The sequence below is a fragment of the Corvus moneduloides genome, chromosome 11, assembly GCF_009650955.1.
Source record: "Corvus moneduloides isolate bCorMon1 chromosome 11, bCorMon1.pri, whole genome shotgun sequence".
NCBI lineage: Eukaryota > Metazoa > Chordata > Aves > Passeriformes > Corvidae > Corvus > Corvus moneduloides.
Window position 1 is genome coordinate 14,757,281 of NC_045486.1, and position 26,387 is coordinate 14,783,667.

A 26,387-nucleotide genomic window follows, 5' to 3' on the forward strand; every position below is an offset into this window, starting at 1 on the left:
ACATCATAGAACAGCAGATCCCATTCTCCACTCTCACCTATGACCCACTTTGGCACATTCTTTTCATCGCAGGAACAGCCTGGGAAACACTTTGAAATTTTTAACACTTAGATTTTTCCATTGTATATTTATAGCACGTGGGAGTGAAAGCACAGAAACTGTCGAGTCTGTGTTGTCAAGAACTGAATATAGATTCTTAGACTACCACACACATGGTCTATAACTGTATCATAACCCATAGGTTTTGATCCACTTAGCTCTTTAATGAGCTCTAAGCATAGCTAAAAAAAATTAATTATTTAAAACATTTTTTAAAAGCATCCAGTATTCATATGAAGACATTGAGACATGGAAAGACTAACTTGACATGTTTGTCATAAGCTCCTTATCCACACTGGTGTTCTGCATGGGCTCTTTCGCCCAGAAAGGTCCTCAAGGTGCTCTAGGGCTTAACACTGCCTTAAGAGGCCTTCCAGGACACAGCTGCCCCCTTTCATCACAGGGCTGGAGGGACTCCCAGGTGCAAAGTGTTTCACTGACTGTGAAATGCATGATACCAACAGTAACCCAGATGATGCCAGAGTCAAACCCACCGGGAAGGTCTGTAAGAACTCCACGCTCACTCTGGCAACTATGATGAAATGATACCTCTTCTAATGGTCAGAATTATCGATTCCTCCAAAGAGATGCTGGATTACAACAGCATCCCCTCTACCTCACCCATGCACTTTGGTTTCATCACATCCTGGAAGTGGCAATGCCAACTTTTTGTGATCCCAAACAAACAGCTGAAGTGGATGAATAACCTGGTAGGTGTTTTTGCACCTCCCTGTAGCCAGCATAAGGATGCTGTGAGTCCTGACGGTGTTGATGCCAACAGAAAAAAAAATCAGCAGAGTCTCTCTGCCATGGATCTCTAGAGAATACCGAGGAGAAATGCCTGTATGGCCATGAGGACTGCAGTTAAATGTGGCTCAGCACCCACACCTGGGAGAAATGGGCTCCAGGTGGTTACTTCATTTCAAAGCTATCAGTCATTGTCATTGCACCGTGAAGTAGGAATGACTGTCTGTAGCCAAAGGTGAAAAAAGTTCAGAAAACACAAGCAAATTCAAAAGAAGGGTCTGGACCAGAATCCTGTGACTAATGTACAGGGGGCTAAAATAAATTTTAAATAAAAAAATAAAAAAAAATTAAAAAAGGGGGGGGGGGGGGACACAAACACGCAGGGAAGACAGCAGGATTTGGGAATTTCTCTTTCCACCATCCCTCTTTACTTTGATACTCCACTGGGACAGGAGTTCCCCAGTGTCAGATCAGCACAGAAAGAAAAATTACCACCAGGCATTTCTAAACTCTGGGGTGAGCGGCAGAAAGGTCAGAAAGCTGCCGCTCAGAGCTTCAGCTCTAGAAGCGAGGGTTCCTTTGGAGACGCCCCGTTCCCGAGCCCGCGCTCCGCCACTCCCCAGCCCGCGCGCCGCCGTTCCCGAGCCCGCGCTCTTCCCTTCCCGGGCCCGCGCGCCGCCGTTCCCGAGCCCGCGCGCCTCCCTTCCCGAGCCCGCGCGCCGCCGTTCCCGGGCCCGCGCTCCTCCCTTCCCGAGCCCGCGCTCCTCCCTTCCCGGGCCCGCGCTCCTCCCTTCCCGAGCCCGCGCGCCTCCCTTCCCGAGCCCGCGCGCCTCCCTTCCCGGGCCCGCGCGCCTCCCTTCCCGAGCCCGCGCTCCTCCCTTCCCGGGCCCGCGCGCCGCCGTTCCCGGGCCCGCGCTCCTCCCTTCCCGAGCCCGCGCGCCTCCCTTCCCGGGCCCGCGCTCCGCCACTCCCCAGCCCGCGCTCCTCCCTTCCCGAGCCCGCGCGCCGCCCTTCCCGAGCCCGCGCTCCTCCCTTCCCGAGCCCGCGCTCCTCCCTTCCCGGGCCCGCGCGCCTCCCTTCCCGAGCCCGCGCTCCTCCCTTCCCGGGCCCGCGCGCCTCCCTTCCCGAGCCCGCGCTCCTCCCTTCCCGAGCCCGCGCGCCGCCGTTCCCGAGCCCGCGCGCCTCCCTTCCCGAGCCCGCGCGCCGCCCTTCCCGAGCCCGCGCTCCTCCCTTCCCGAGCCCGCGCGCCGCCGTTCCCGAGCCCGCGCTCCTCCCTTCCCGGGCCCGCGCGCCGCCCTTCCCGAGCCCGCGCGCCGCCCTTCCCGAGCCCGCGCGCCGCCGTTCCCGGGCCCGCGCGCCGCCCTTCCCGAGCCCGCGCGCCGCCGTTCCCGAGCCCGCGCGCCGCCGTTCCCGAGCCCGCGCTCCTCCCTTCCCGGGCCCGCGCGCCGCCGTTCCCGAGCCCGCGCGCCGCCCTTCCCGAGCCCGCGCGCCGCCCTTCCCGGGCCCGCGCGCCGCCCTTCCCGAGCCCGCGCGCCGCCGTTCCCGAGCCCGCGCTCCTCCCTTCCCGGGCCCGCGCGCCGCCCTTCCCGGGCCCGCGCGCCGCCCTTCCCGAGCCCGCGCGCCGCCGTTCCCGGGCCCGCGCGCCGCCCTTCCCGAGCCCGCGCGCCGCCGTTCCCGAGCCCGCGCGCCGCCCTTCCCGGGCCCGCGCGCCGCCGTTCCCGAGCCCGCGCTCCTCCCTTCCCGGGCCCGCGCGCCGCCCTTCCCGGGCCCGCGCGCCGCCCTTCCCGGGCCCGCGCGCCTCCCTTCCCGAGCCCGTGCTCCTCCCTTCCCGAGCCCGCGCGCCGCCGTTCCCGAGCCCGCGCGCCGCCGTTCCCGAGCCCGCGCGCCGCCCTTCCCGGCGCTTCCCGCGTACTGTGGCGCCCCCCGGTGGCGCGCCGGGCGCAGCGCGGGGCGGGAGCTCGGGGCGGGAGCTCGGGGCGCCCCGGGAGCTGCGGATCCGAGCGGAGCCTCCCTTCCCGACCCACAAACGTCCTCGCAGCCCATACCCGCCATAAACGACTGCTTCTAATCTCCCCCCTGGAGATTTCTTCTTTCCTTTGACTCGGAAGGAGTAGATGATCTAAAACTACAGCAGAGTTAAACCCCATCGTTTTCTTTTTTAGCAATCCTAAAAAAATCTCCACAAAATGGTTTTGTTTTGTACTTTGAATAAAGATTTCATTTTGTAGTCTATTTCCTGGTATGAGTTTATCTTCCTTTCCTTAAAATGTACTGTAAGTGCAGAAGCGGGGGCAGCAGTTTAACAGAAAACATATGTGTGCTACTTACTTGGGTGACCCCGCGAGAAGGGCACCTTACTATCTGCTCCTTGTGTAAATCCAAAACAATACATTTCCCTTTTCAAAGAAACATTTTTCTTAAAGTGAGTACTCCTTTGTTGGACTTCTTGTGACTAATGAGATCCTCACAAATCTTTGTCAATGTAGCAGGGGAAATAGTTTAAAGGACTTAGTTTCATATCATTCTAATACTTTTAAGAATTATTTTTAAGATAACCATTACTCAAAAAAAGGTAGAGTCCAAATTCTTCTTCCATTATGCTATCTCCTGAAATTTTTCATCTGACCAGTGCAGCAGATGAAAAACAATGAAATAATTACAGCTCCACTTTTCTGCAGGCAAGCCAACACCAATCTAATGTCCTAGCAACACATGTTTTTCATAAAACATTACATATCAGGTGGATTAATGGATCAAAATGCTGTCCCTCTTCTGATGTCAGAGAGGCAGAAGTGTTTGGTGCAGAAGCCAGCTCTGTATGCTTTATTCCAGCTGAGAGCTTTCCATCAACAGAACAAATCTCTACTTATTAATTACAGCCAGCATCTGCATCCTTTCTGTCACCTGAACAGCAAAAACTGTCAGATCAGTATGGAGATATCTGCCCTTTCATGTAGCAGTTAGTGAAACTCATACTACAGCATGTAGTGGTTAATTATTATATACCATCTATGTAATTCTTGGAATAAATTAATGGTATGAATCACAGCATTAAGTGCCACTAGAAATGATTGATGGAAAGGAAGAACAGATTGCAGTAGAATAAAACAAACAAAAAGGGACAACAGAGCTTCTCATTTCACTTAGTATTTTCTGTTAATTTTGGATCTTTAAGGATCTTAATTTCACTTGACTGATTTACTTTAATGGTACAAGGTGGACATGAGAACACTTTTAATAAAGATTTTTTTTTTTCAAAATGGATTTGCTAAAAATAGCATAGAATTTTCACCAAAATGAATATTTCTAAAGCCACTTGAAATAATCCAGCGTAAACCTTCAGCTGACATTCTTAGAGAACCATCAAGAATATCTCTGACATTTTTTTTTTCCTCTGAATAACAACAGCCAATTTAGGGAGAATTATATCAGGATTTCCTCTGTTTATTACCTGGCACTTTTTAATACAATTCTAAAAGATCCTTCTCAAACTCTCTGCAGTCCAATTAAGTTTTCGCTGTTTAAGCTCTTTGAGGAAACAAATTTGTTGTTGATAGTACTATTTACCTTTTTTGTTAATATTTTATGCATATATAGAATATATAAATCAGCATAAGTACACAAACAGTTCCTTGAGGACCTCATGAGTAACTTGATCGTGAACATGCATAATTTATTCTTCATCTCTCTTTAAAAAAATGGTATTTCAAGTACTCTCCTAACCATTTCTGAACTGCAGCAATGACCCTTTTCCAATGATATTTTAAATGCATTTGCTTTTGGATAAGCAGACATAAAGCTTAATGCACATGCTTTTCTCTTTGACAACTTGATAGGGGAAGACGTGAAGGTAACAGGAGTATTTAACTACAATTCCTTTAAATACAGGTCTTGTCTCTTTCAATAAGCACAGGTAATCACATATTCAGTAAATTTTTAAAATAGCCATTCAATATAAAATCATTTTAAGAGAGATATGCAAAACCTTACTCTATATGACTAAAATTCAACAGATTCCACTACGCTGCAGCTTTACAGCTGGATCTCTAGACACCCATTACATTTTGTGAGCTGTTTGTACTGTAGCTTTTGATATTCTTAAAGGATTGACGGCATCCATTTCCTTTTAAATAGGGTCGTTTTCAATTTAGCAGCATTCAGCAACCTGCAATTCTGAGTCTGCAAGGCACTCTTAAGAATATCACTTTCAGACGATGGATGTTTTCCAGGTGGTTTTGCAGAGAACCATGAAATGCAGCTGCTACAAAACCTTTGATGAGACATAAGTAGAACAACATCAAAAGTGCTCTTCTTTTTGAGCAAACACATGAAAGCACAAAACTAGCTGACAGTATCACATCATGGAATTCATTTGAACTTGCAGACAGAAACCAAGAGGAAAGACAATTTCTGTGGCCATGTCTTGGAGCATGGCCTATACTGGATGAAAACACAGAAATGGATTTTTAACTCCGTCATTATGGAATCAGACACAAAGCAGGAATTATTCTTTTGAATAGAAATAGACACACACATAGGCACACATATATATTTTAATTGTTATTTTACTGCAACAGCAAGGTGTGTAAGCCAAATTCACAGCCTCACACAGCCTCTTAGAAGGTCCAGCAGCTGGTAAGGACAGCATTGCCCAGCGAGCCCGCGGCGAGCACAGCACACTTACACCCACTTATCTCCTTTGTTAACAACAAGCCCTATCCAAAGCGCTTCATCAAATATTTATAAAACAGAACACTGGCTGCTGTAGGAAAGGTCACTTCTCTAGGCAGAAATCATTGATTCTGATGTTGTTATATGCTTAAGTTCCTTATGCATATATTCCTTAAGGCATACATTTCTTTATATCATTTATAATTTTGTGCAGAAGAGGAAAATTTCAGATGACAAAGCCACCTTTCTGATTTCCCTGTGCTTTAGGAAGGGGACTAACACACCTTATGTACAGAGACTTTTCATTTGCTTGTTGTCCTGAAACAAACTTGATTCTGTAGCACAGAATAAAGATATTAAGTTAACATAAATTATGATCAGGAAAAATACTTTTTAAAATTTAAATTGTGATTTAACTGTATATCTATTAATTTTTTTTTTTTAGTATCTGGTTATTATGTTTATTTTCACTTTAACATATCTTTACTCATATTTGCTCCTTGGTATCACTGCAGTTGTAAGTACTGTTTTCTATTTCAGTCCACTAAACTCCCTTGATACTTTGCAGTGCAAAAAACAAAATAAACAGCAATTTTATTGGACTCAGAAAACCAAAACAAAGTTTAATTTCAGTGTCATTTACAGCCATAATGATTGGTAAATATTGTTAATTATAAGGAAATTTCAGATCTGTTACCTTGCGAGGATATCTTCCAATAAAAACAGAAGCTGAACAGGCTCAGTTCATGGAGTCACAAAATCTTGGAAGAGTTTTGGTGGCTCTTTCCCTTTTAGTGCCTCTTTCCTTAGGTACTGTTAGATTTCCTGGGAACACCCTTGCCAACAGTTGTGGTCTCACAGCCATTCTCATCTTTCTGGTAAAACCGATTAATTTCAGCTTTTTCCTCTCATGGTCCTTAGAGAGCAGCCACAAGTGCAAGAAGGTCCTTGCCCTAAGCTTGGCATGCACTCCCCTTCACTCTCATCTAGGTGGACTGATTTTACCCCAAGTTATCCTCTTATCCTGTCTGGAGTTTCTAAACTATTTGGAGAGTTGGGCCTTTATTTTTTAATTTTGTCTTAATTTTTAAGACTCTCCATCAGTGATACTTCAACGCGCATGACAAGTAACTAGTTATTTATATGGTTTAAACAGTCTTGCATGTGTGGCAACTTTTCCATCTGAATAACTTTCCCAAGCTGGTCCTACTCACACACATATACACAAGGAAATTTGGTTGACATACTCAGATATTTGCTATTATAACTGGCATTTACAAGGCACTTGTGAATTTTTGTGCATTTTACACAAACTTTTTTGCAAGCTGAAAAATCAGTGTTCCATTTATAGCACTGAGAAATGACAAAAGGCAGTGAAAAGGAAATCACCTTTACACAAAAGCTGGAAAGTAGCATGGGAGCACAGCTGTGTGTCCCAGAATTCTGGCCTGAAGGAGGACTTTAATATTGTTATTCTATATCTGTCTATTGTCAGCATCATAAATGTTCAGCCTGGCTCCAGAAAACCATATACAAAGCACTTCCTGATGAGTACAAAAGGATTTTTTCCTTGTTGCTATAGGATATTTACACTTTCAGGAATGCCTCAATTGGGAGCAGCACTTAAAATATATCAGCAATATTTCTTTGACATCTGTCACACACATTTCAGCACAGCCCTTTCCAACAACGTATTCTCATGAATCACCTACTTAAAATCTACCTCATGTGCCAAAGACATGGTGATAATGGGGACTTGACAGTTTTTTGGATTTGTTACTCTGATGAAACCAGGCAATATGCTGAGACAAGTCCAAGCACCTATAGGGAAGGAGATGGAATGATACTGAATTCCATCTGTATTACAACTACTTGGCTTTTCTACATAATAAAGTGAATTATTCACATTACTTCCCACTCCACACCAGGGTAGTAACTCAGACACCACTGACCACCTTAAAAACAGGGGAACATCAGTTTAAATCAGGTAGCCTAAGCTTGCTGGTAGAAGCCTAGAAGGCACAGCCATCAGGGAAACAGCAACAAAGAGATTTAGGTTCAAGAAGATACAAACATATTTAACCTCAGTTTGGAGGCTATCACCAACTCCCCCAAACTGAGAAGGGCAGAAGCACCCTTAAGACTTACAAAAAGACATTGTTGCTAAATAATTGTCATTTTTCTAGTGAAAAAATCCTTAAAGATTTTAAGAACTTATAAGTATTTCTGCATTAAGCCAGCCAGCCAATTCAGTACTCCAGCTCCAACAGACACCCAAGAGTGAATGTAAAGGAAAAAAAAAAAAAAGGAAAACAACTTGGAATGATAGCACTAAAGTATATTCTCACAACCTTCACCAGCTTGCAGCTCAGACTTCTTGACCCAGAGCTGATATATTTGTGCTTCCCCATCCTTCAAGAATTTTACTTTCACAAAATTGCATGGCCACCTTTTGAATTCAGATAGACTCTACAATACAGTAGAAGGGCTCCACAGACTAATTCCATGGTGAGAACCACATACAGCTCTGCAGCTCTTCTGTGCCAAAAACCTGAAACTGATTGGAGTTCCTTCTGCAGTGCATGTTATAATGGAACTATTACAGCGTGTGCCACACACAAATTTTCTATCAGTAATGTGGAGATGATCCCTGCAATGAAAACCTGTTGTACAGAATCTGCCAGGCCTCAGTTGGATAAGTGAGGCCACAGCCGACCTGCACATTTAGCACATAACTGGATCACCGTCCTTGAGATTAGGAACTGCACCTGCACAAGCAGCAAATGTATATGCATTAACCACAGTCTGAAATACAGAGCTGTGCAAGCTGCAAATCCTTTTAGCAGAAAGACATGAGCATAGGTTAGTGTGAAAGGTCATTTCAGAGAAGATAAGAAAAAGGATATTCATGTTTGTAATGCATATCCAACATCCATAAGTGCCTCACATTACATCTAAATGCCCCCATGAAACAGCATCAATACAACAGCCCTGTTCAAATAACCCTGAGGGCTGATGATTTTGCCTTACTGACCACTCTGCAATTTTTCTGTAATTGTTATTCTGCATTATAGCCCACAAGCAGCAGGATCTTCTGCAGATGTAATCTTGAAGTTCAGTATCACTTACACAAACACATACTTTGCCTTTTAACACTTGTGGGTTTTGTTTACTTAGGTCTTTTGACAGTTTTAATATTGCTTCTATCATGGACTTTTCAAGGATGCACTGAGAACATGGCAATCAAATTTTGTTGCTCTGCAAAATTCTGAAGTCCCAAGGAGGGGCAAACAAAAGTCCATTATCTGCAAGGATACCCTCTGGAAACACATGCTAAACAAGCCATGCTATGGGAGAATTTTCCATTACTGCATGAAAAAATCTATTTCTTCTTTGGAAAAGCAACAAACTATCACAAGGTGTACTTGATTTGTTTCATGCTACCCCACTCTTGCTAATTTGCTGGAAATCTATTGTAGATTCTGCACTGGCTTTACAGTGTGTTATGCCTAAAACTATCTGATCAATAATGAATTTGCTTTGCAAAGGAGATTAACTTGCTGGAAAATGTCAAATATGGATTGTCCATGAGGGCTTGAAAAATCTCCATTTTACAGAATGCTTTATCTCAAGATTTTCACAAAAAGGAACAGCACAGGCAAAATTGACCCGGAAAAGAACTTGTGGTTTTCACATGAGAATATGTACCAGTATTAAAAAGAGAGGCAGAAAGGTAGTTATTTTCTGTTCTCGTAATCACCATAATTTTCTATTCATGATGACAGCTTACTGGTAATTATGTGTTAGCTATCTGTACATATACACTGATATTTATACTGTTCTTGCATGCCATTTACTGAGTGCAGGTTTTACATGACATGGTCACTAAGCTCCAAAGAGCCCAGTATATTTTGTACCAAAGTCAAAATGCAGTTCAAAGTGATGGCAATTGCTATGAACTAAGCAAATTCCCTAAGGAGAGATGGTCTTCCCAATGGAGGGCCAATGACTAGAATTTAGACATTATATCTCTTTCATCCCCTTTTATGGCAGATCTTTTACTTGTTGTTAATATGAAACACTGAGCATTTTATTCTGCTTATAAATGATGCCACCTTAAATACAGGCATCAGGCAGAATTCCTTAAATTCTATATTACAAATACTGAATGCAACACTAGTAAGAATTATAACTTAAAAGGCTTCATCTAGCAGGCATAATTTATGCATGTTTTTGTATACTCATCTCATTGCAATAATCTCTAAACCTTGAAATGCAATTTTTTATTTTTAATTTTGCATGACTTTCATCTGAAAGGTTTGAAAAATTCATCCTGGAAATTATTTTTCACTAGTCTGGGGCCTAACATTTCTTATCCTCAGATAGCTCTGTGTTCTCTGAGGAGCTAATGAGCTCATCATATATGGAAAAAATACACACACAAAATTTGGAATTTTTTTTACATGAGCCTACATGAAATAACACCTAAAGCTCTTGGGTTCCCTCTTACTTCCCTGAACTGATTTAATGTGCCACAAGTCCTTTGGGATGCAGACAAAACAGGCTGCTACCACTTTATCTTGGGTACATTATGAAACAATTCCCATCTTTTCATCCATAAACAAATCCCATGCTACCTTCACACGAGACTTTCTTTTCTCTCAGGTGAGGATTTCACAGGGTCCTTTATTTACAGAAGTATCTTCTCACCTCCCACCTGCCCCCTAAGTTACTCCTGACAGGCACATGCCATAATAAGAGTTTGAGGTTGAGTTAGTTCCCACAGAAAAAGCAAATCCTGTGGGAACTGTGCAGGAGCAATACACACCTAGAGCGTCTGATAAATAGGCACATATTTTCCCAAGTACCTGGAAAATGGAATGTCCAAAAACATTCACTGTGTTTTATCATTTCAAAAATAGACAAAACAATCAGAATTTGAAGAAGATGCAAAGGATAGAAGTGCAGGTATACCTACTCTACCCAAAAATATATTCTCTGTAGGATTTTGCACAGAGAAGGTCCAATTTTCTCACAAGGAAGTGGACTAGGTCATTAAAAGGAAATTTTCTTAGGCATTATATACTCTCAATCCCAATTTTTTAAAGAAGTTTGAAAATATCCAAGAAGGAAGAAATTGTCCTCCCATCCACCCTCCCTCTAAAAACATAAAACACTAAGAGAATCTATTGGGAAGCAATTTCTTGAAGTACATGGCTACTGAATGAAAAAAAAACAACAGCTAGTGGATTACACACTTTAAAATCATTAACTAATGAAGTGAAGGTCATCACAAATTAAACACTGAAGCTCAAATGTACATTAGAAACTAACTATTGCAAAGACTATGGATCAGAGTGTGCAATATGGAATCTGTGGAATCCATCTGGCTAGTGCACAAGAAAAACTCCATCTTCCTTGGTACTTATCAAGTCAGATGATTCTACCGTAGTGTGAAAGTTCCCTCAGTTTATTTCAAGACACAAAGTGCTGCAGACATATGCTTTCAAAGGCTGCCGAGACAAAAAAAAAAAAACAATTTTGCAGCAGAACAGCTATTAGAGGTAATTCAGTTTATGGTATGAACCAGGGCTGAAAGTGAAGAAGTTAGCTTCTATCCACAGCCACAATCAGTTCTCCAAAATTTTTTTTAGGAAATGATGCAGCTATGAAAAGAGTTAATTAACACAACATGGCTCCTGCTGTATACAAAGGAGATGAAATCCACTACATTCTGCACCAGCTCTATAGGAACAGGGTTGTATACATTTAATTCTGACCTTTCAGGTCAAACTGCAAAGCATAGAATTGTTTTGAAAACTACAAGAACTCAGAAGAAAAAAATCATCAAGGAAGAGGTTAAAAGCAAGCATAATTATGGACATGTAGATGTTCATATGGATTGGTACATAAAAATACAGCTTTGCCTGCTCCAGAAAGACATCTCTGAGTGCTTTATGAGCTTCAGAGAAGGTTACACATCTTTGAAAAGTAGTCAAAAATGTAAAAAAAAATATTTTCATATTTATACTTCGATGGGAGCCCCTCTTGTATTTAACATGGTACAAATCTCGCTTATGGAGGTCTTAACTTTACGGAATAAGGTTACCTTGATTCAGTGGCTGTTCCTAGATATACAAGCCCTTGGACAGCTACATGCTTTTCTACACGTGGAACAGTGCACCCTATGTTGTGAATGCATTCTAATCTTACTGGAACTGAGTTCACAGATCAATTTCCACACTGGTTCCTAACAGACTTTCACATATCATGGTGGGTGAACCCAACATGTTTTCAATTTAATATCTGACTACTTTTAAAACTCTCCCAACTAAAGCAACACAAACATTTGAAGAGCATGTCTGCAAACCACTAGCAGATAAATGTGCTTACTTAAGGCTTCCCTAGGAATTTTTTCAGACATAGTCCCACATGAGTGCATTTCCTCTTCACTTTAAGCTCAAGGCCAAGGACTCATTCTCCTAAAATCAAATCCATGCAAATTGTAAAGTAAGGATTTATTTTAGACGTTTTTCTTACCCTTGTTCCCACATATGAACAATGAGAGCAGTGACAGACTGATACCTGTAATAAAAAAAGTCAATGCATTCTTTTTTCTCCTTTTGTTACAATAAGTTTCTAGCACAGAAATACTGTTATATGTGACATAAAATCACTTCATTGTTTCAAGTATATGAGGGATTTCAGACAAAAACTAGAAGCCACCTGCACCAACTGCTACCTGAGTGTTTCTGTGGGTTCGTGGCTGTGTAACTGACACCAGAACCTTCTCCCAGGTCTCTGCAGGATGAATTTCTTCATTCTGATCATTGGGACTCTTTTAAACACAAGTCAATTTTCCAAACTCAACAAATTTCATATGTAGTTTGTGCCACTATCTAAGTTATTTCTAAAAACCATTTCACTGGTGTCTAGACCTACTACCCACATCTTCAGGCACCCCTTGTAGCAGGGTGCAGCCAATCCCAATAGTGCTCACTAGAAAATCCAGCATGGCTTGATAGATCTTTTGAATAAAAGGAACTGCTTGAGAATTACCTAGTAATTCTTCTGAACTAGACTGCATCATGTCCTTTATAGGACCTATGAACAGCTCCAGTTTTCTTTTATTCTAGGCAGGTTTCCTAACAGAGCATCCATCAACGTAAAAACAACACATACAACTGGCTAAACACCAATAGTTTTGCAAAGTATGGGTATAAAGATACTAGTTATTATGCCAGTGGGAGTTTCAAGTAGCTAAGGGATATAGGGCTGAATTTTTTGCCCTATTAGTCCAATGTAATTCCCAATACACGAACAATGAGTAATATCTTGAGAACTAGAGAAGCATGAATATGTTCTTGATTCAAGTGAATGCTAAGCATTAGTACCTTCCCTAAATAAGGCAAAGGCACTAGGGAGAACATGATGACAGTGTTAAAGTTAATGACCCAGCGCAATAGTATTTAAAACAGATTTGGCGCTAGCTTAATCACATTAATTGTTACATTAGACAAAGTGGAGAGCAATGAATACATTGTCCCTGGAACTCCTGAAGCAGCATCTTGTCCATTATGTTAAGGATGCAGTGACATTCATGATCTCCAGGTAACTGGAACTTTGAGTGTACTTTGTTTGTCCTGCTACATCAGCTAACTATGAATTATTAATCTAAGCAGTCCTCAAAGTATTTTTTTCCTACTCTGTGAAGTACCTCTAACAAGGCAATCTGTCTCTTTACTTAACCACAGCAGTGCTTGTCAAAGTCTATTACCAGTTTGAGGATAAAATGGTGAGAAGAGGAGAGAGAATGTCATCTGCTGCTGCTGCCCTAAGATGATTGGCACTCAGCTTTAAGTATGTGTACTCTTCCCTTTCTTAAAAAAAGTTGCCAGGAAGGAACTAGATTTGTCAGAAAACACCAGCAGCCATTCCTCCAAAAGTAACCTCAGGTCTGCCATGGTCAGGAGTCTGGGAAGTTGCAGAGCCTTTTTTATGTGAAGTTTCAAGGTGGTTAAGAGTAGCTGCACTGTGGTCCTAGAGCAGTCCAAGTGCCACAGCAGCCTCATGCTGCTCACAGCCACCTGAACAGTCTGTGCTGGTCTGGGGGGCTCCTCTTCCTACAGCATCAATCTCAATACATCAGTGAATTCATCAACCCTCGGACATTCCTCCCTCACAACTGGCTAGCAACACATGAGAGTTCCCATAATTCCTCCAGAGGTCCAGAAACAAATAATGAGTAGACTAAAGAAAAAATAAATAAATAAATAAATAAACAGCACTGTCACACTGTGTTCTTCACTTCTGTGCAATCAATAGAAAAGACAAACATGGCAAGAAGGACATGAACTAAGTCAGAATGCTACAAAACATATCATGGCTGATGGCACTTGGGTCTGATTTGGTTAACAATAATAAAATAAAGATATGTAAAACAGGATATGTGTTACAAAGATCAGAATTCACATAACTGCTATCACAGACATCAGATATTTAAAACAGGATCATTGACAAAAGAGAAAGAGAAATAATTGGAATAGGATTTCCCATGATACAATGAATACAGTCAGATTAAAAAGTCCTATTTTCATTGAAATATGTCTAAGGACTATACTCACTAGTGAAATAGATAATATAATTAATCAAATAACCTTGTAGAATAAGGGCAATACTCATACCTTTTTAATTAGATAAAGGTTTTCAGGGGAAAAAAAACCAACCAAAAACCTGATTTTCTTTTTTCCTTACTAGATGGAACTAACATAAAAAAGTAAGAGTCTGTATTTGTTCAGATCTCAGAGAGGTCAATTTTTAATAAAAATTTCTTAGGAAAAGAAAATCAGTTTAATTACCTTTCATTTCAAGCACCTAGACTGGATAATTTTTCCTCTTTCATAAAACCAATTTTGTGTATAGGACTATCTACACACTGCTTGAGCAACAAAGCTAGGAAGTCTTCTAATTACATCCAAGGTCATGGAACCAAAGTGGACAATGAGACTTCCAGACTTTTTTTCTGCTTACAGTATTTTTTTTTTTTTTTTGCAAGCATTATCTCTTAAGGGAAAGAATCTGCTGTCAGCAACTGCAATACTTTCTGCTAAGTCATTCCACCACCTTGCAAAGACATTTTAAAACATAAAAGTGATTTACAACAACATTTTACAACAAAATGCTGCACTAGTTATATGAGAGATGAGCACAGTGTATCAATATGCAAAGAATAGGAAAGCTCCTGCAAAAAAAATTAGCAACAATCTGTAGGAATTTTGCTGAGTCACAGCAGGCCTAGAACCTCCAAGACCCTGATGATTTCAAATAAAATAAATTCTGATAAAGGACCAATCAAGCTTAAGAGGCTCTGTAAAGACCATGCATGAAGAATTAAGAATTAGTAAAATTGAACTGGCTTCAGAATACAGGTTGTGAAAACTCTTTCTATAGAACACATGTAGTAACCTCTTGAGCCTAGAGAGAGATACTTTTGCTTTGTTCTAGTTGGTAGAAGCCACAACACAGTGTTACATTTCCCTCCTAGGGAGGTCTTCAGACTTCTGAAGATGACCTGAGTTTTCTCACCAGTGAGGAGACAAGTAGCTGCAGCACACACATAAAAACCCACCTGCAGAGAAAACACTTTCCCCCTTGTTTCTATATTTAATTGCTTATTTATATACTTCCTCTAATTTCTGCTTATCCCAACTATTTTGAACTTACCAGTGGCTGTATAGATGCCATAAAATACTGAAGGAATTAATTGCTGAGATGAGGGCAAGTGCATAATTTTCAGGGTCTCTCTTACTTCAGATTCAATATTGCAAAGGAGATGGCAGTTTCAGGGAGGGCAGCAAGAGGGAGGGGAAAAACAACAACCAAACTTACAGAAAGACAAAGGTGTATTTTACATTGATGTACAGAGGTGATTATGAATCCCCACAATACCATTAATACTAATTCTCTAGGACAAAAATCACACTATAGAATTAAAGTCCTTTTGTTCTCACAGTTAAGAGAGAACAGTTCTCACAGTTAAGATCTACTGAGTCTATTCTGAAGCAGATTTGTTTTCAGTGTACCAGCTGCACAGAGGGAAAATTTATGTAATGGAATGGAGAGGGCTGCAATCCCTGTTCTGTCCCTTTTAATTCTGGCTTTTCAAATGACATGAGGAAGCCAGGTGGAAAGAATCACTCTGCATGTCTGGCCGTGTGGCAGAAAGGAAAATGTAATTGATTATTCTTATTAAGGAAACTGATTTTGCCAGAAGTATCAAGTTTATTCAGTTTCATGCTTAAAATGAAATATGCAGTGTAATTAAATATTCTCTTTATTTTATACACAGCTTGAGCTGACTATAGGTATTTCAGTGATAGCAATAATGAAAATTGCAATGTAAACCTAATTAGAAAGTTAATGGAAAGGGAGTGAAGAATGCTGTGATCAAAAACTCAGATCTTGAAAGGCACTCACATCTTCAAGTTCATACGCTGTTCCCACTTCTGTCTGTAAAAGTGTTAAGAGCTGCCTCAAGTCCATCCAAAAGAAAGAATGACTAGAAAAAAAAAGATATATTAACATTAAGAGATTCAAATAATGGCTTCAAAGACTAAAAGGAACAAGTTGTCTTCCAGTTTTTCTCTTGTATAAGTTTAGTAATAAATTACTCCGCTGTGCTTAATCACTTTGCAGACACATTGATTTCTGGGTACCCAAACACTGGAAATATTCACACACTGGTTATGTTATCACGGCAGCATTTGTAAATGGACCAGAAACTGCTGAAGCAAAGGTTCAAAGAAGATACAGAACCATAGAAGCAATTTACCCATCAGAAGAGATGCCCACATTTTATATTGCTGGTAAGAAAACACCCAGAAATTTTCTCTACATTTTTATTCCCAAAGGACATATGCTTCCAGTAATTTATAAGGAATCTGTGACTTCTATGCAAATTAGGTAACTTACTGTCCAATTATGCCATTTCCATGCAAAAGCATAGATTGCATAAGCTACTATTAATTTTTTATTTTAAAAAAAGTTTATTTGTGTAGTCAGGTGTCATCTGAAAAAGAGATTTAGAAAATAGGCCTGGAGAGGAAAAAAAAAATCTCAAAATCAACACATGATGCTGTCAAGCAATGAAACAGAGCTGAAATCTGAAGGCAACAGTGTCAGATTTCCATGCATGGAAAAAGAAACAGAAGGAACTTTGGGCTATTAGTGAAGTTTCTGTGTCTTCAAAACAGCTGTAATTGACAAAAGAAAGCAACCTGACAAAATATAGCTCATGGTTCCAGAACCTGGATTCTGCCGCTCAGCATTAAACGAGTGAACTCTGATGGGATCAGTCACATTGCAGCAGAAAAGCAAGTGATAGCTAAAACTACTCTCTATTGATTTTGTTTTCCAGCTTGCTCTCAGGAGCATGTTTTGAACAGCTTCAAGAGGGAAATCTGGAAACAAGCACTTTCTAAAATCTATTAGCCTAATAAAGCATTGTAATCTACTGTGAGTTCAATTCTTTGGAAGCTTCTCTCACACCATTTTAGTTGTCATTTCTTTGATTAAGGCTACAGTGATACGTGTACCCGGCTAACAGCCAGGAAGAAAGTCTTGTAACACAAAGGATTAGGTTACAGGGTGAAAGTATCAGCCCAGAAAAAACAATCTTTATACTTTCTTTCTCCTTAATGACTTAAAATTATGAAAGTTTTAAAGGGTGCAGAATGGGTCTTCAAGAGAAGAAAAGAGCCAAGAAAATACAGAACTTCATCACCAACCATCTCCTGCTTACCTTGCTGCCACACACCTGCAGGTTTTCTGCATGACAAACAAAAGCAGTTGCCTCAAGCCTGGCATCCTTGTCCTTTCCTCTGGGAGCCACCTGAACAGCCAGACACCAAGCCCTTGTCCCCTGCTACGTGTCAGGAAAGGCGTGGGTGGTGTGCTGGGTCAGCAGCAAACCCTGGCCTACAGGTTTAAGGTGCAGGTGGGAAATGCCCAGAAGCACCTTCTCCACGAGTCACACCCACCTGAAGCATTACACGAATGATATCCAACATCACTTAGAGAGCTTTAGGAGATAAATGCTGCCAAAGCAACCAGGCTGCAGGAAGATGGATTGGGGTATATCGTTCATAAAGAAACCAGCCATGAGACCTGCTTGTTAAAATCCTTGTGTTTTCATGCTGGTGCCTGACTTCATCCTCACAATGAACTGGTGCTCACTGGTTCTCTGCAAGACCATGTCACACAATGGGATAGTGCAGGACAGGATTATCTTGCCTTAGAAATGGGTCCAGACAAACACTGCCAGGACAATGTGTAGAAACTTCTGTAAATTATGAGACATGAAGCTGTAACACAGAGGGAGAGAAGCAAATCTTGCAGCCCAGTGACTGCTTCTAGTATCCATAGAAAATCTGCAGATCCACAGCAGTAGGGTAAGCAGGAGGCAGCAATGATGGCTGGAAAGCTTCTGAAAGGAGTTCCAGGCATCAAATGCTTTGCTACAGCTCTTTCCAGTACCTGCTGTCAAGCAGTTCAAAGAAAATCACGAGAGATACCAGTTGAGATAAATAGGAGAATAAGCTACTTAGTCAAACAGCTCGGCTTAATTCCTACTGCTTGGAGACTCAAAGGTGATTGCTTATATCCCTGACTGGTTTGAAAGCACAAATTTAAACACTTCTCTTAGTCAAAAGCATCCAACTCCTTTTGATTCTCACATATTAATTTTTTTTGTCCAAGGGCAAGAAGATTGAAGGAATACAAAGCCTAAAGAAAAGATGTCATTCCTTAAACTCACCTCCACTTCTTCCAAAAAGAAATTTAATTTTGACAGTAGCCTAGAATTTAAGAATCCCAGTATGAAGGCACAAAATCTAAAATGCTTGATTCCAAAGCCTTTTTCAAGAAAAACAGTTTTACTATGCTGATTTTGTGGGGTTTGGTGGGTTTTTGTTGTGGAAAGAATGACCTCCTTCCACATGGAAGTGCTGTTCTGTCAAGACACCATAAACATATCTGTTATCACTCACTAGTTTTCACTGTCATCACATGTCTTTGTTACCAAAAAAAAGGAAAAACTTTCCGCTGCTTAATCCATTTACACGTTTATATATCTCAACTTCCAGATACTACCTATCTATTACTGACTTTGCTTCTAAAGAAATCAACTTTTACAACCTTCCTCAATAATGCTATAATGTCTTTTTTTTTTTTTTTTTGGGGGGGGATGCAGTAATTAGAATTCAACATATTACTTTATGGAAGAACTCAACAAGAAATTTTATCATGTCATTACTCAGTCTGACTTGCATTCTTTTTCTCTACCATTAAAGCTCAGCTTCACGCTGAGTGGATTGCTGGAGAACTTTAATTTTTACCACAGTTACTGATGAATAAAATTAGCACTTCAGAATTCTTTACAGGTAGGCTTTTCTGCTTCCCTAAGCATGAAACACATGATAATTCAATTGCAATTAATTTTCAATATAAAGAAGTTACTGGGAATTCCTCTGAATTTGTTCCTTCTGAATTAAAAACCCATTTAAGTCAGGCATAAAAGAAAGAACATTTAAAGTCATGACAATATGACTGTACAGAACTGAAACCATGGTTTTGTCATCCGGTCTGATGAAAATGAACAAAAATATTCAAGTTCATATTCAATTTCTTACTGGGAGTTAGTTCTGCCTCTGATAACACAGAACCCATGTACATTATGTTCTAGATTATGAGGTATAATGCAATGGATGGCATTAAATGAGAAAAAAATGCAGTAAATAGGATAACAAAGAGTGCCAACTGTATTTTAAAATCAGAATCTTTAGAGTCCTCTATCATATGATAACAATAGAAGCAAATGTGATTTTCACACAAAAGCTAAACCTGGGAGCAGATATGTGTTCCCCAACCAGATATTACATAACACTTCTCTAATTAACTCTGGACGATGGGTTGGACACCAGGCATCCAGCAAAGCCACTTTATCACTCCCCTTCACAACTGGGGAGAGAAAATATAATGAAAGGTTCATGGTTTGAGATAAGGTCCAGGAGAGAGATCACTCATCCAATACCATCAGAGGCAAAACAGACTCAAATTGGGGATATTAATTGAATTTATTGCTTACAAAATCAGAGTAGGATAATGAGAAGCAACATAAATCTTAAAACTACCTTTCTCCCACTCCTCCCTCTTTCCCAAGCTCTACCTCCTCCCACCAGCAGCACAGGGAGCCAGGGAATGGGGCTTACGGTCAGTTCATCACAGGTTGTTCCTGCCGCTACCAAGGGAGAAGAGCCTTTTCCCTCCTCCAGCCTGGGGTCCCTCATATGGGATACAGTCCTGCATGAGCTTTTCCAGTGTGAGTACATCCCACCTTCAACAACCACATGCTTTTTAAACACTTACTCTCTTTTCAGCCATTCAAAGGTGTTTTGATTGCACAAACACATTTCATTAAAGTAACAAATCTTCAGAAGCCAAAAAAATTGATATTAATAACCCAACAGAACCATAAAAGCTCTTCAGAACAATGTTCCAGGTATCACATCACCATTTTATTCACCAAATAGATTATGGAATTGGCTTCACCCACCTACTTCTGTGAAGTACCCTAGGTGCTATTTTTACCTTGGCTGTTAAGTTTGAAGCAGATAAAGAAAGTTTAACAGCTAAAAGGGTGTATCGAGTACCAGAGATGCCTCTAGCAACATCTAGGGCCTTGTTCAATTTGTCACCTTATTTGCATTGCCCTTTCCAATGCAGTAAGTGAAATTCTTAAAATTTATGTTAATCTTGTCATATACAGTTTTATACAGTTTCTACTGACAAGGAAACTGCTGGCCATTACTGCTGCAAAGAGGGGAAAAAACAAGGTTTCATTTGCTGAAATCTGCTGATTCCAGAAGTGTTCATCCACGTGATATCTTTGCCAGCTGCCAGTCCTCAGTGTGCACAGCACAGGAACAGAGCTGATCATGCCGTGCCCAAGCTGCAGGAGAGTTCCAGCTGCTGTGCAGTCTCAACCTTGCTTCATCAGGGGGAATCCACTCCTGGCACAGCAATGGCATGTTCAAGTGCACATTAAAAGGCTCCAAATGCAGACACAAAGCTCCAAACACACAGAAAAGCAAATATGAATCAAGAAGAAACACTTCTACTCACTCAGTCATCAGTGTAGATGCAATCCATGCATATCCAGCAGGAAACAGCACTGGGATATCCCAGCTGCACATATTTTCAGGGTATATCCCATCAGTGAGACCAGAGGATTCATTACATATTTTGTGTTGTAGTCACCTCAGACACAAAAATAAAGATAAATGACAAACAGTAGCACCTTGTTGGAATGCAAGTGCTCCCTGCTTCCTTTCCCACTTTTCACATAGGAGTTTCCTCAGTCAAACAGCCCATACCTCTCCGACCAGCTGGCTGATAAGAATGTTACAGTTATCTACAAGCAGCTCCACAGCATCAGTGAGCTAAAGCTTTTTTCCCCTCTTTTGAGTGTATTCACAACCAAGCTATCACCAAAAACAGACAGTCTAACCTATGCCAAACAATTAAGACGGCTTTTACAGATAACAGAAACACACCGTATGCCCTAACAGGCTCCAGAGAACACATTCAATGTAAAACCTTTTGAAGGAGACCAGGTTTACTTAGATATGATAATGTCTGGCCTTCAAACCATTCTTCAACATTCTGAGATGACATTTTCCCCTCCAAATGTTTATCTTTTCCCAGTCTTTAGAGCATCTCTCCCTGATTTTCTAGTACCACCATGCTAAACAAATCAGTACAAGGAAATTTTTGCATGCAGATAGGACCAAAATCACAGTAGAAGACTGTGACACCAGTTTCACCACATGGTCACCTGCAGCTGAGGTACTTCCCTGGTCTGTGGGCTTAACAGTCTGGCAAAAAAGGCAACATTCACATCACACCACTTGTCTTAACGAATCCATTTCCCTGGTTAATCATTCCTTTTCATTTCTAAAGATACCACAACAGCATAATGACATCATTGCTGGTATCAAAATAAAATCTGGGAGGTGGAAATAGCCATGTGAAATCGGTAGGTGTGCTTCACAAAGAGGATTTCAAAATACAGGAACAGTAGTGAAAAAGGATAATCCCTAATGTGAACATAAATTCTTCAGATTTTGTTGTATTAAATTTTAGTTTTCCTTAGACAGAAAACCAAATATTTTTCAAGAATTCAGAAAAAAAAAAAAAAAGAAGGAAAACACGCAAAAGTAGGCACTCTGTGTGTGCACACATTCATAATCCAGACTCATCAGGTACATGACAAATCAAATTCTCACGCATTAGCAGAAAGCACAACAAGGCAAAGGATATTTGCCTTAAACCAAAACACTGACAGAGTCTGAGCCTGCTTTTGCTTTCTCTTCCTGACAGATGCAAGTATATCCTCAAGAAATTATATAAGTAGGAGAGTAAGCAGGGCAGTTCTATTTCAGGCTTCATCATTAACTTATTGCATGGGTTTGAGGACTTGATTTTTATTTTCAGTTAACCCATGTCATGATCATTATTTTTCCTACCTGCTACAGTTGAAAAGGTCATCATTACACTCATTTATGTTCACCTTTTTTTCATTTATACAAAAATGGGGGGGGGGGGGAAAAACACAAAGGAAAAAACAATGGTTCCACTAACAAAATAGGAAGTCTGGTATTCCACGAACTGGGGGAAGTATGCAGAGGTGGAGAAAAAAAGGAAGAAAAAGAAGCCCCAATCAACGAACCCCCCAATCATTCCCATCAATAAAATAATGATATGTAAACATACAAGCATTTCTCCCACTTTACCCAAAACTCTGCTAACATGAAACTTCTAACAGATTCCTAAATCTGTGTAGCTGACACTGGCCCCGGAAAGAATTTGCTGTTTCTGCATTACGAAGTGTCAAGTGGCAGTGGAGTAAGGATTTTTCTATAAAAGAGGATCCAGATATGCTCTGCCGAAGGCGGCAGAACATTTACAGCGCCGTTAAACAAAGCAGGTCGCGTTCTTTCACACGTGCGCTGCCACCCCATGGACATTCCAAGTATCCCCATCCCCGAACCGCGGGTGTTTCCTCACTCAGCTCAGATATTTTCACCACGTACCGAACCTGCTCTTTCTCCGCCCGAACATTAAATGCAGCACAATTCACCCTGCGTAGAGTGGGGAAGTTTCTTTCTAGACTCTCATACGACTTTAAATTGAGGGCCACCAATTCATTCTACTGAGAGACAAAGACTTTGTTGTTAAGAATATGTAACACAGACAGTTATGGCTTTTTGTATATAAGGATATGTTGTTATCTAAAGAATTATAAAAGCACAAGGCAATCCTTTGGCATTCCTCCAGCATATATTTGCTTTCAAACTCTTAACTGTAATAAATGTGAACCAAAGCCTCTTCATGTTTGTTATTCAGATCTCAAGAAATTGTATAAACAAACAATTTGCAGACAAATTCTGCTAGTAGAACATCTAGTCTCTGTCCCAGCCAGGGGAAAAAATAGTTCACAGCATTATGTGCTTATGTACTTGACCTGATTTTATGCCAGGATCAGAGCTGCTGATTTTGCAAAACGTATCTTCCAGTTGAAATCTGCACAAGATATATTCATGTATTGTGGGCTTTGAGTTAAAGATATCTCTATCTGGAGCACGAGAGCACAAAAAATTTAGGTTTTCAATCAATTATTCAAAACTGAAGCTACTTGAACAGGTAAATTCTATTGAAAATTCTGCTATTAAATCAACACAATTTAGTTCCAAGAATCAGCTCTTCCACCAAGTTATTTAAGTTTTTCTTATAGAAGCAGTTAAAAAATAGAATCCTGTGAAATATCCTCTGGGTTTTATGTTTATGTTGCAATAAACATTCTACATTTGTAATGTGTTTAGAAGACCTTCTCACTCTAAGACATACAGTATTAATTTTGTGGGCATAAAACAAATACTACATAACAATCAGCTCTTTTATTAATAATTTGAGTCCAAATTAAATTTTGAATGTTTCCATTTTAATTGTGTGCTGGTGCAACATGATAATCACTATGTGAAATAACTATAGAGCAGTCACAAAGAAAAAGTGTCTTTTCTATTTCTGCTATTGAATGTGATCAGTATAATTCAAATCCTCCTCAGGGCAGGGCCAATTCAGAACTACTCAGCTTCCAATTCAGAATTATTTTCTCTTAAAAAGTCTACAGTCACACATCGTATAAATTTTAGAGAGGACAAGCACTCTTCATGCTGTATCACCATTTCTCTATGCACACCACTTTTCAGCTCTCTTGCACCTCAACTAAAAGGTCATCCCTCAGTATAGAAAATGCTATCAAAATAGCTGACCCATGGTTTTTTTTACTTTTCATGAAAAAATAGAAAGTATTGCTAAAGCACAGTAACATGTTGCTCAGACAGGGGTAGTTAGCTATTGGTATGTAAACACAGTTCACAAGGAATCAAAATATATCAATCTATACCTGGAACAGAGCATAAAAAAAAATACACCACCTAAAATAAGAAGGTATCTCATTGATAGTTCAGAAGGCACTAAAAAATGTAAATGTAACAAAACACTGGTCTTTTTGAATTACTTATCTTAATGTATGGTCCATGCTACTCTTCATGGCATTGCACAAATATTTCCTTGGCCTATTGTCAAATAATCACAGCTCCCCAGCTTCCAAACAGCACTTGTGGTAACTTAGCTCTTACACACCTCTGCTCAGAGCACCCGCCTTCACAAGGGCACCCAGCTGGTTTGTGTTTCTGCTGCTGACTCTCAAAACAGCCTCTCCTACTGTTCATTAAGCAGAGGTGCAGAGCCCCTTGATTCTCTGAACTTCCCAGCCCCAGGCTGGAGGCAAAGGTGGGGCTGAGTAGGACACCAGAGCCAAGGCATTCCCAGGAATGAGGCTCTACCACATCTTATGCCACACCTGCTGTCCCAACTCTACCACAAACTGCAGCTGCACAGGGAGAGCTCTTTTCCCATTCCTCCTCTCTACTCAGTTCCTGACCCAAGGACAGGCCGATAATCAGGTTGATAATGCAATGCTACCATTGATTTTTAACCCTCCCTTACAAACGTCACATTATCTAAAAGCCAAATGCGGAAATAAATTAATTAACAATGCATATGTTAGTGCTTTAAGGACAGTTACAAACACTGACATTTTCATGTATCATTTTATACAATGGTTGGTTATTTTGCCGTTGTTAGGTACCTGGACATCCCTTCTTGGAAAAATAAAATGGTTAGGAATACACACACACCAGTACTCTTAGTTTAAAAAGGATACTTCTTTAGTTTCATTCACTTAAAGTACAGTTCACAGAGAAAATTTGCATTTTAATTATATAATCTTAGAGCATTGAAAAAATATTTAACACTGTTACTAAACAAACCAAGAGTAGCTCACACTTTATTTTACTTTTTAAAGCCCCAAACAAACACAAAAAAAAAAGCACCCGAAGAACTCACTAATCATCTTCTTTGTTGCTTGGGTTTGGGGTTTTTCTGTCATTTGGAAAGCAAGAAGTATATAAGTGGTGTCCCTGGATTATTTTAGCATACTGTCTGTGTTTATGCCCATTTCGCACTATTCACCACTATCTTCTTAACACTTTTGCATTGCACCATTTATTGAGTTGCAGATTATCCGGCTCTTACAATAATGATAAACATTTGTTTTAGACACCTTGTTACAGATACTTTTCTTTCACAACTGCTTTCAGTTGTTTGCAAGAGTTTATTTACAAACATTGAACATTTATAAACACCTGCCAGTTGCAAACAATTTCTTTACTGGGGGACAACTACACTCTCAGAGACACTGTATTACAATTTCAACTTCAGAAAAAGCTCTTCTGGTATGCCCCTCTTAGCAAAGGACTTTACCTCATCATTATTAGGAAAACACAGCTGTTGCAAAGGAAGTTTTAAACTGTTTTTACATTAATTTTTACCACTGTTTCATATCAGAATTAAACATCCTTTCTCTATTAGCTTAGCTTAAAAACTAACAGAGAGAAGGTATTATATTCAATTTGCCTATAAAGCTATATAGTTACTCCCAATTTTACAAGCATCTATTCTCCCAGAGAAGGAATGCTAGCCACTGTTTGCAGGGCAAGGTTTTTATAAAAATAAAATAAATGAAAACAAATGCCCGACTTTGGTTTGAACATTCCCACGAACAGAATGTGAAAATACATAGCCACATACTTGTCATTAAATACAGGGAGCAAAAGTTCCCTTTGGAGAGAAGTGTTAAATCATCTCTGCACTTGGTCATATTTCTATCATTACTGCAGAAGGCGACTAAGGACACTTAGTTTTTATGCAACTCTGACAGACTATTCCAACTCCTGTTACTCTTGCTCAACGCGGCAGAGAAGCTCCGACAGCGCTGGAACCACTAAAAGAAATGCATTTCAGAGTGAGCCAGAACCGCCCGCTATGAGGGAGGAGCCGTCCCACCTGAGCCCCGCCCGCCTCAGGCCGGCCCCGCCGCGGCTGCTGAGGGCTCTGAGGGGGATTCCTCGTTAACGGGTACTGAGAGCAACCGCGTTAATACCAGCGGGTGCTGTGGGGGATCCCCCGTTAACCGGGGTGCCGAGAGAAAACTTTATTAACAGGGCTGCTGACAGGGACCCCTCGATAACAGGCGGTGCTGAGGGGGACCTCGTTAACCTCAGGGGCTGCACGCCCTTGCCCTGTGGCGAGAGAACATGGAACCGAGGGCCGAGGGCTCCAAGCGCCACCCAGCCCCGCCACAGCCCCGCGGGCGCTGCCGCTCCGGCCCGGGCGCAGCGTCCACTCCT

At 41.0% G+C, this 26,387-nt stretch overlaps 1 protein-coding gene and 1 long non-coding RNA gene across 2 annotated transcripts; both read right to left on the reverse strand.

Moving 5' to 3' along the window:
- Window positions 1-1,334: 1,334 nt before the first annotated feature.
- On the reverse strand, window positions 1,335-2,993 carry LOC116449507 (glycine-rich cell wall structural protein 1.8-like). Its single transcript, XM_032121114.1, has one exon. The coding sequence runs from the start codon at window positions 2,991-2,993 to the stop codon at window positions 1,335-1,337; it is 1,659 nt and encodes a 552-aa protein (XP_031977005.1).
- Window positions 2,994-5,381: 2,388 nt separating this feature from the next.
- Window positions 5,382-26,378, reverse strand: LOC116449355. The gene is made up of 4 exons (XR_004242354.1): window positions 20,698-26,378; window positions 15,994-16,075; window positions 12,058-12,102; window positions 5,382-7,338 (listed from the first exon to the last, which is right to left on the reverse strand). It is a non-coding gene; the product is annotated as an uncharacterized LOC116449355 (long non-coding RNA).
- Between the last annotated feature and the right edge of the window lie 9 nt (window positions 26,379-26,387).

Coding starts and splice junctions, on each gene's coding strand:
- LOC116449507 (XM_032121114.1), bottom strand. CDS start 2,993: ATGGGGTTTAACTCTGCTGTAGTTTTAGATCATCTACTCCTTCCGAGT.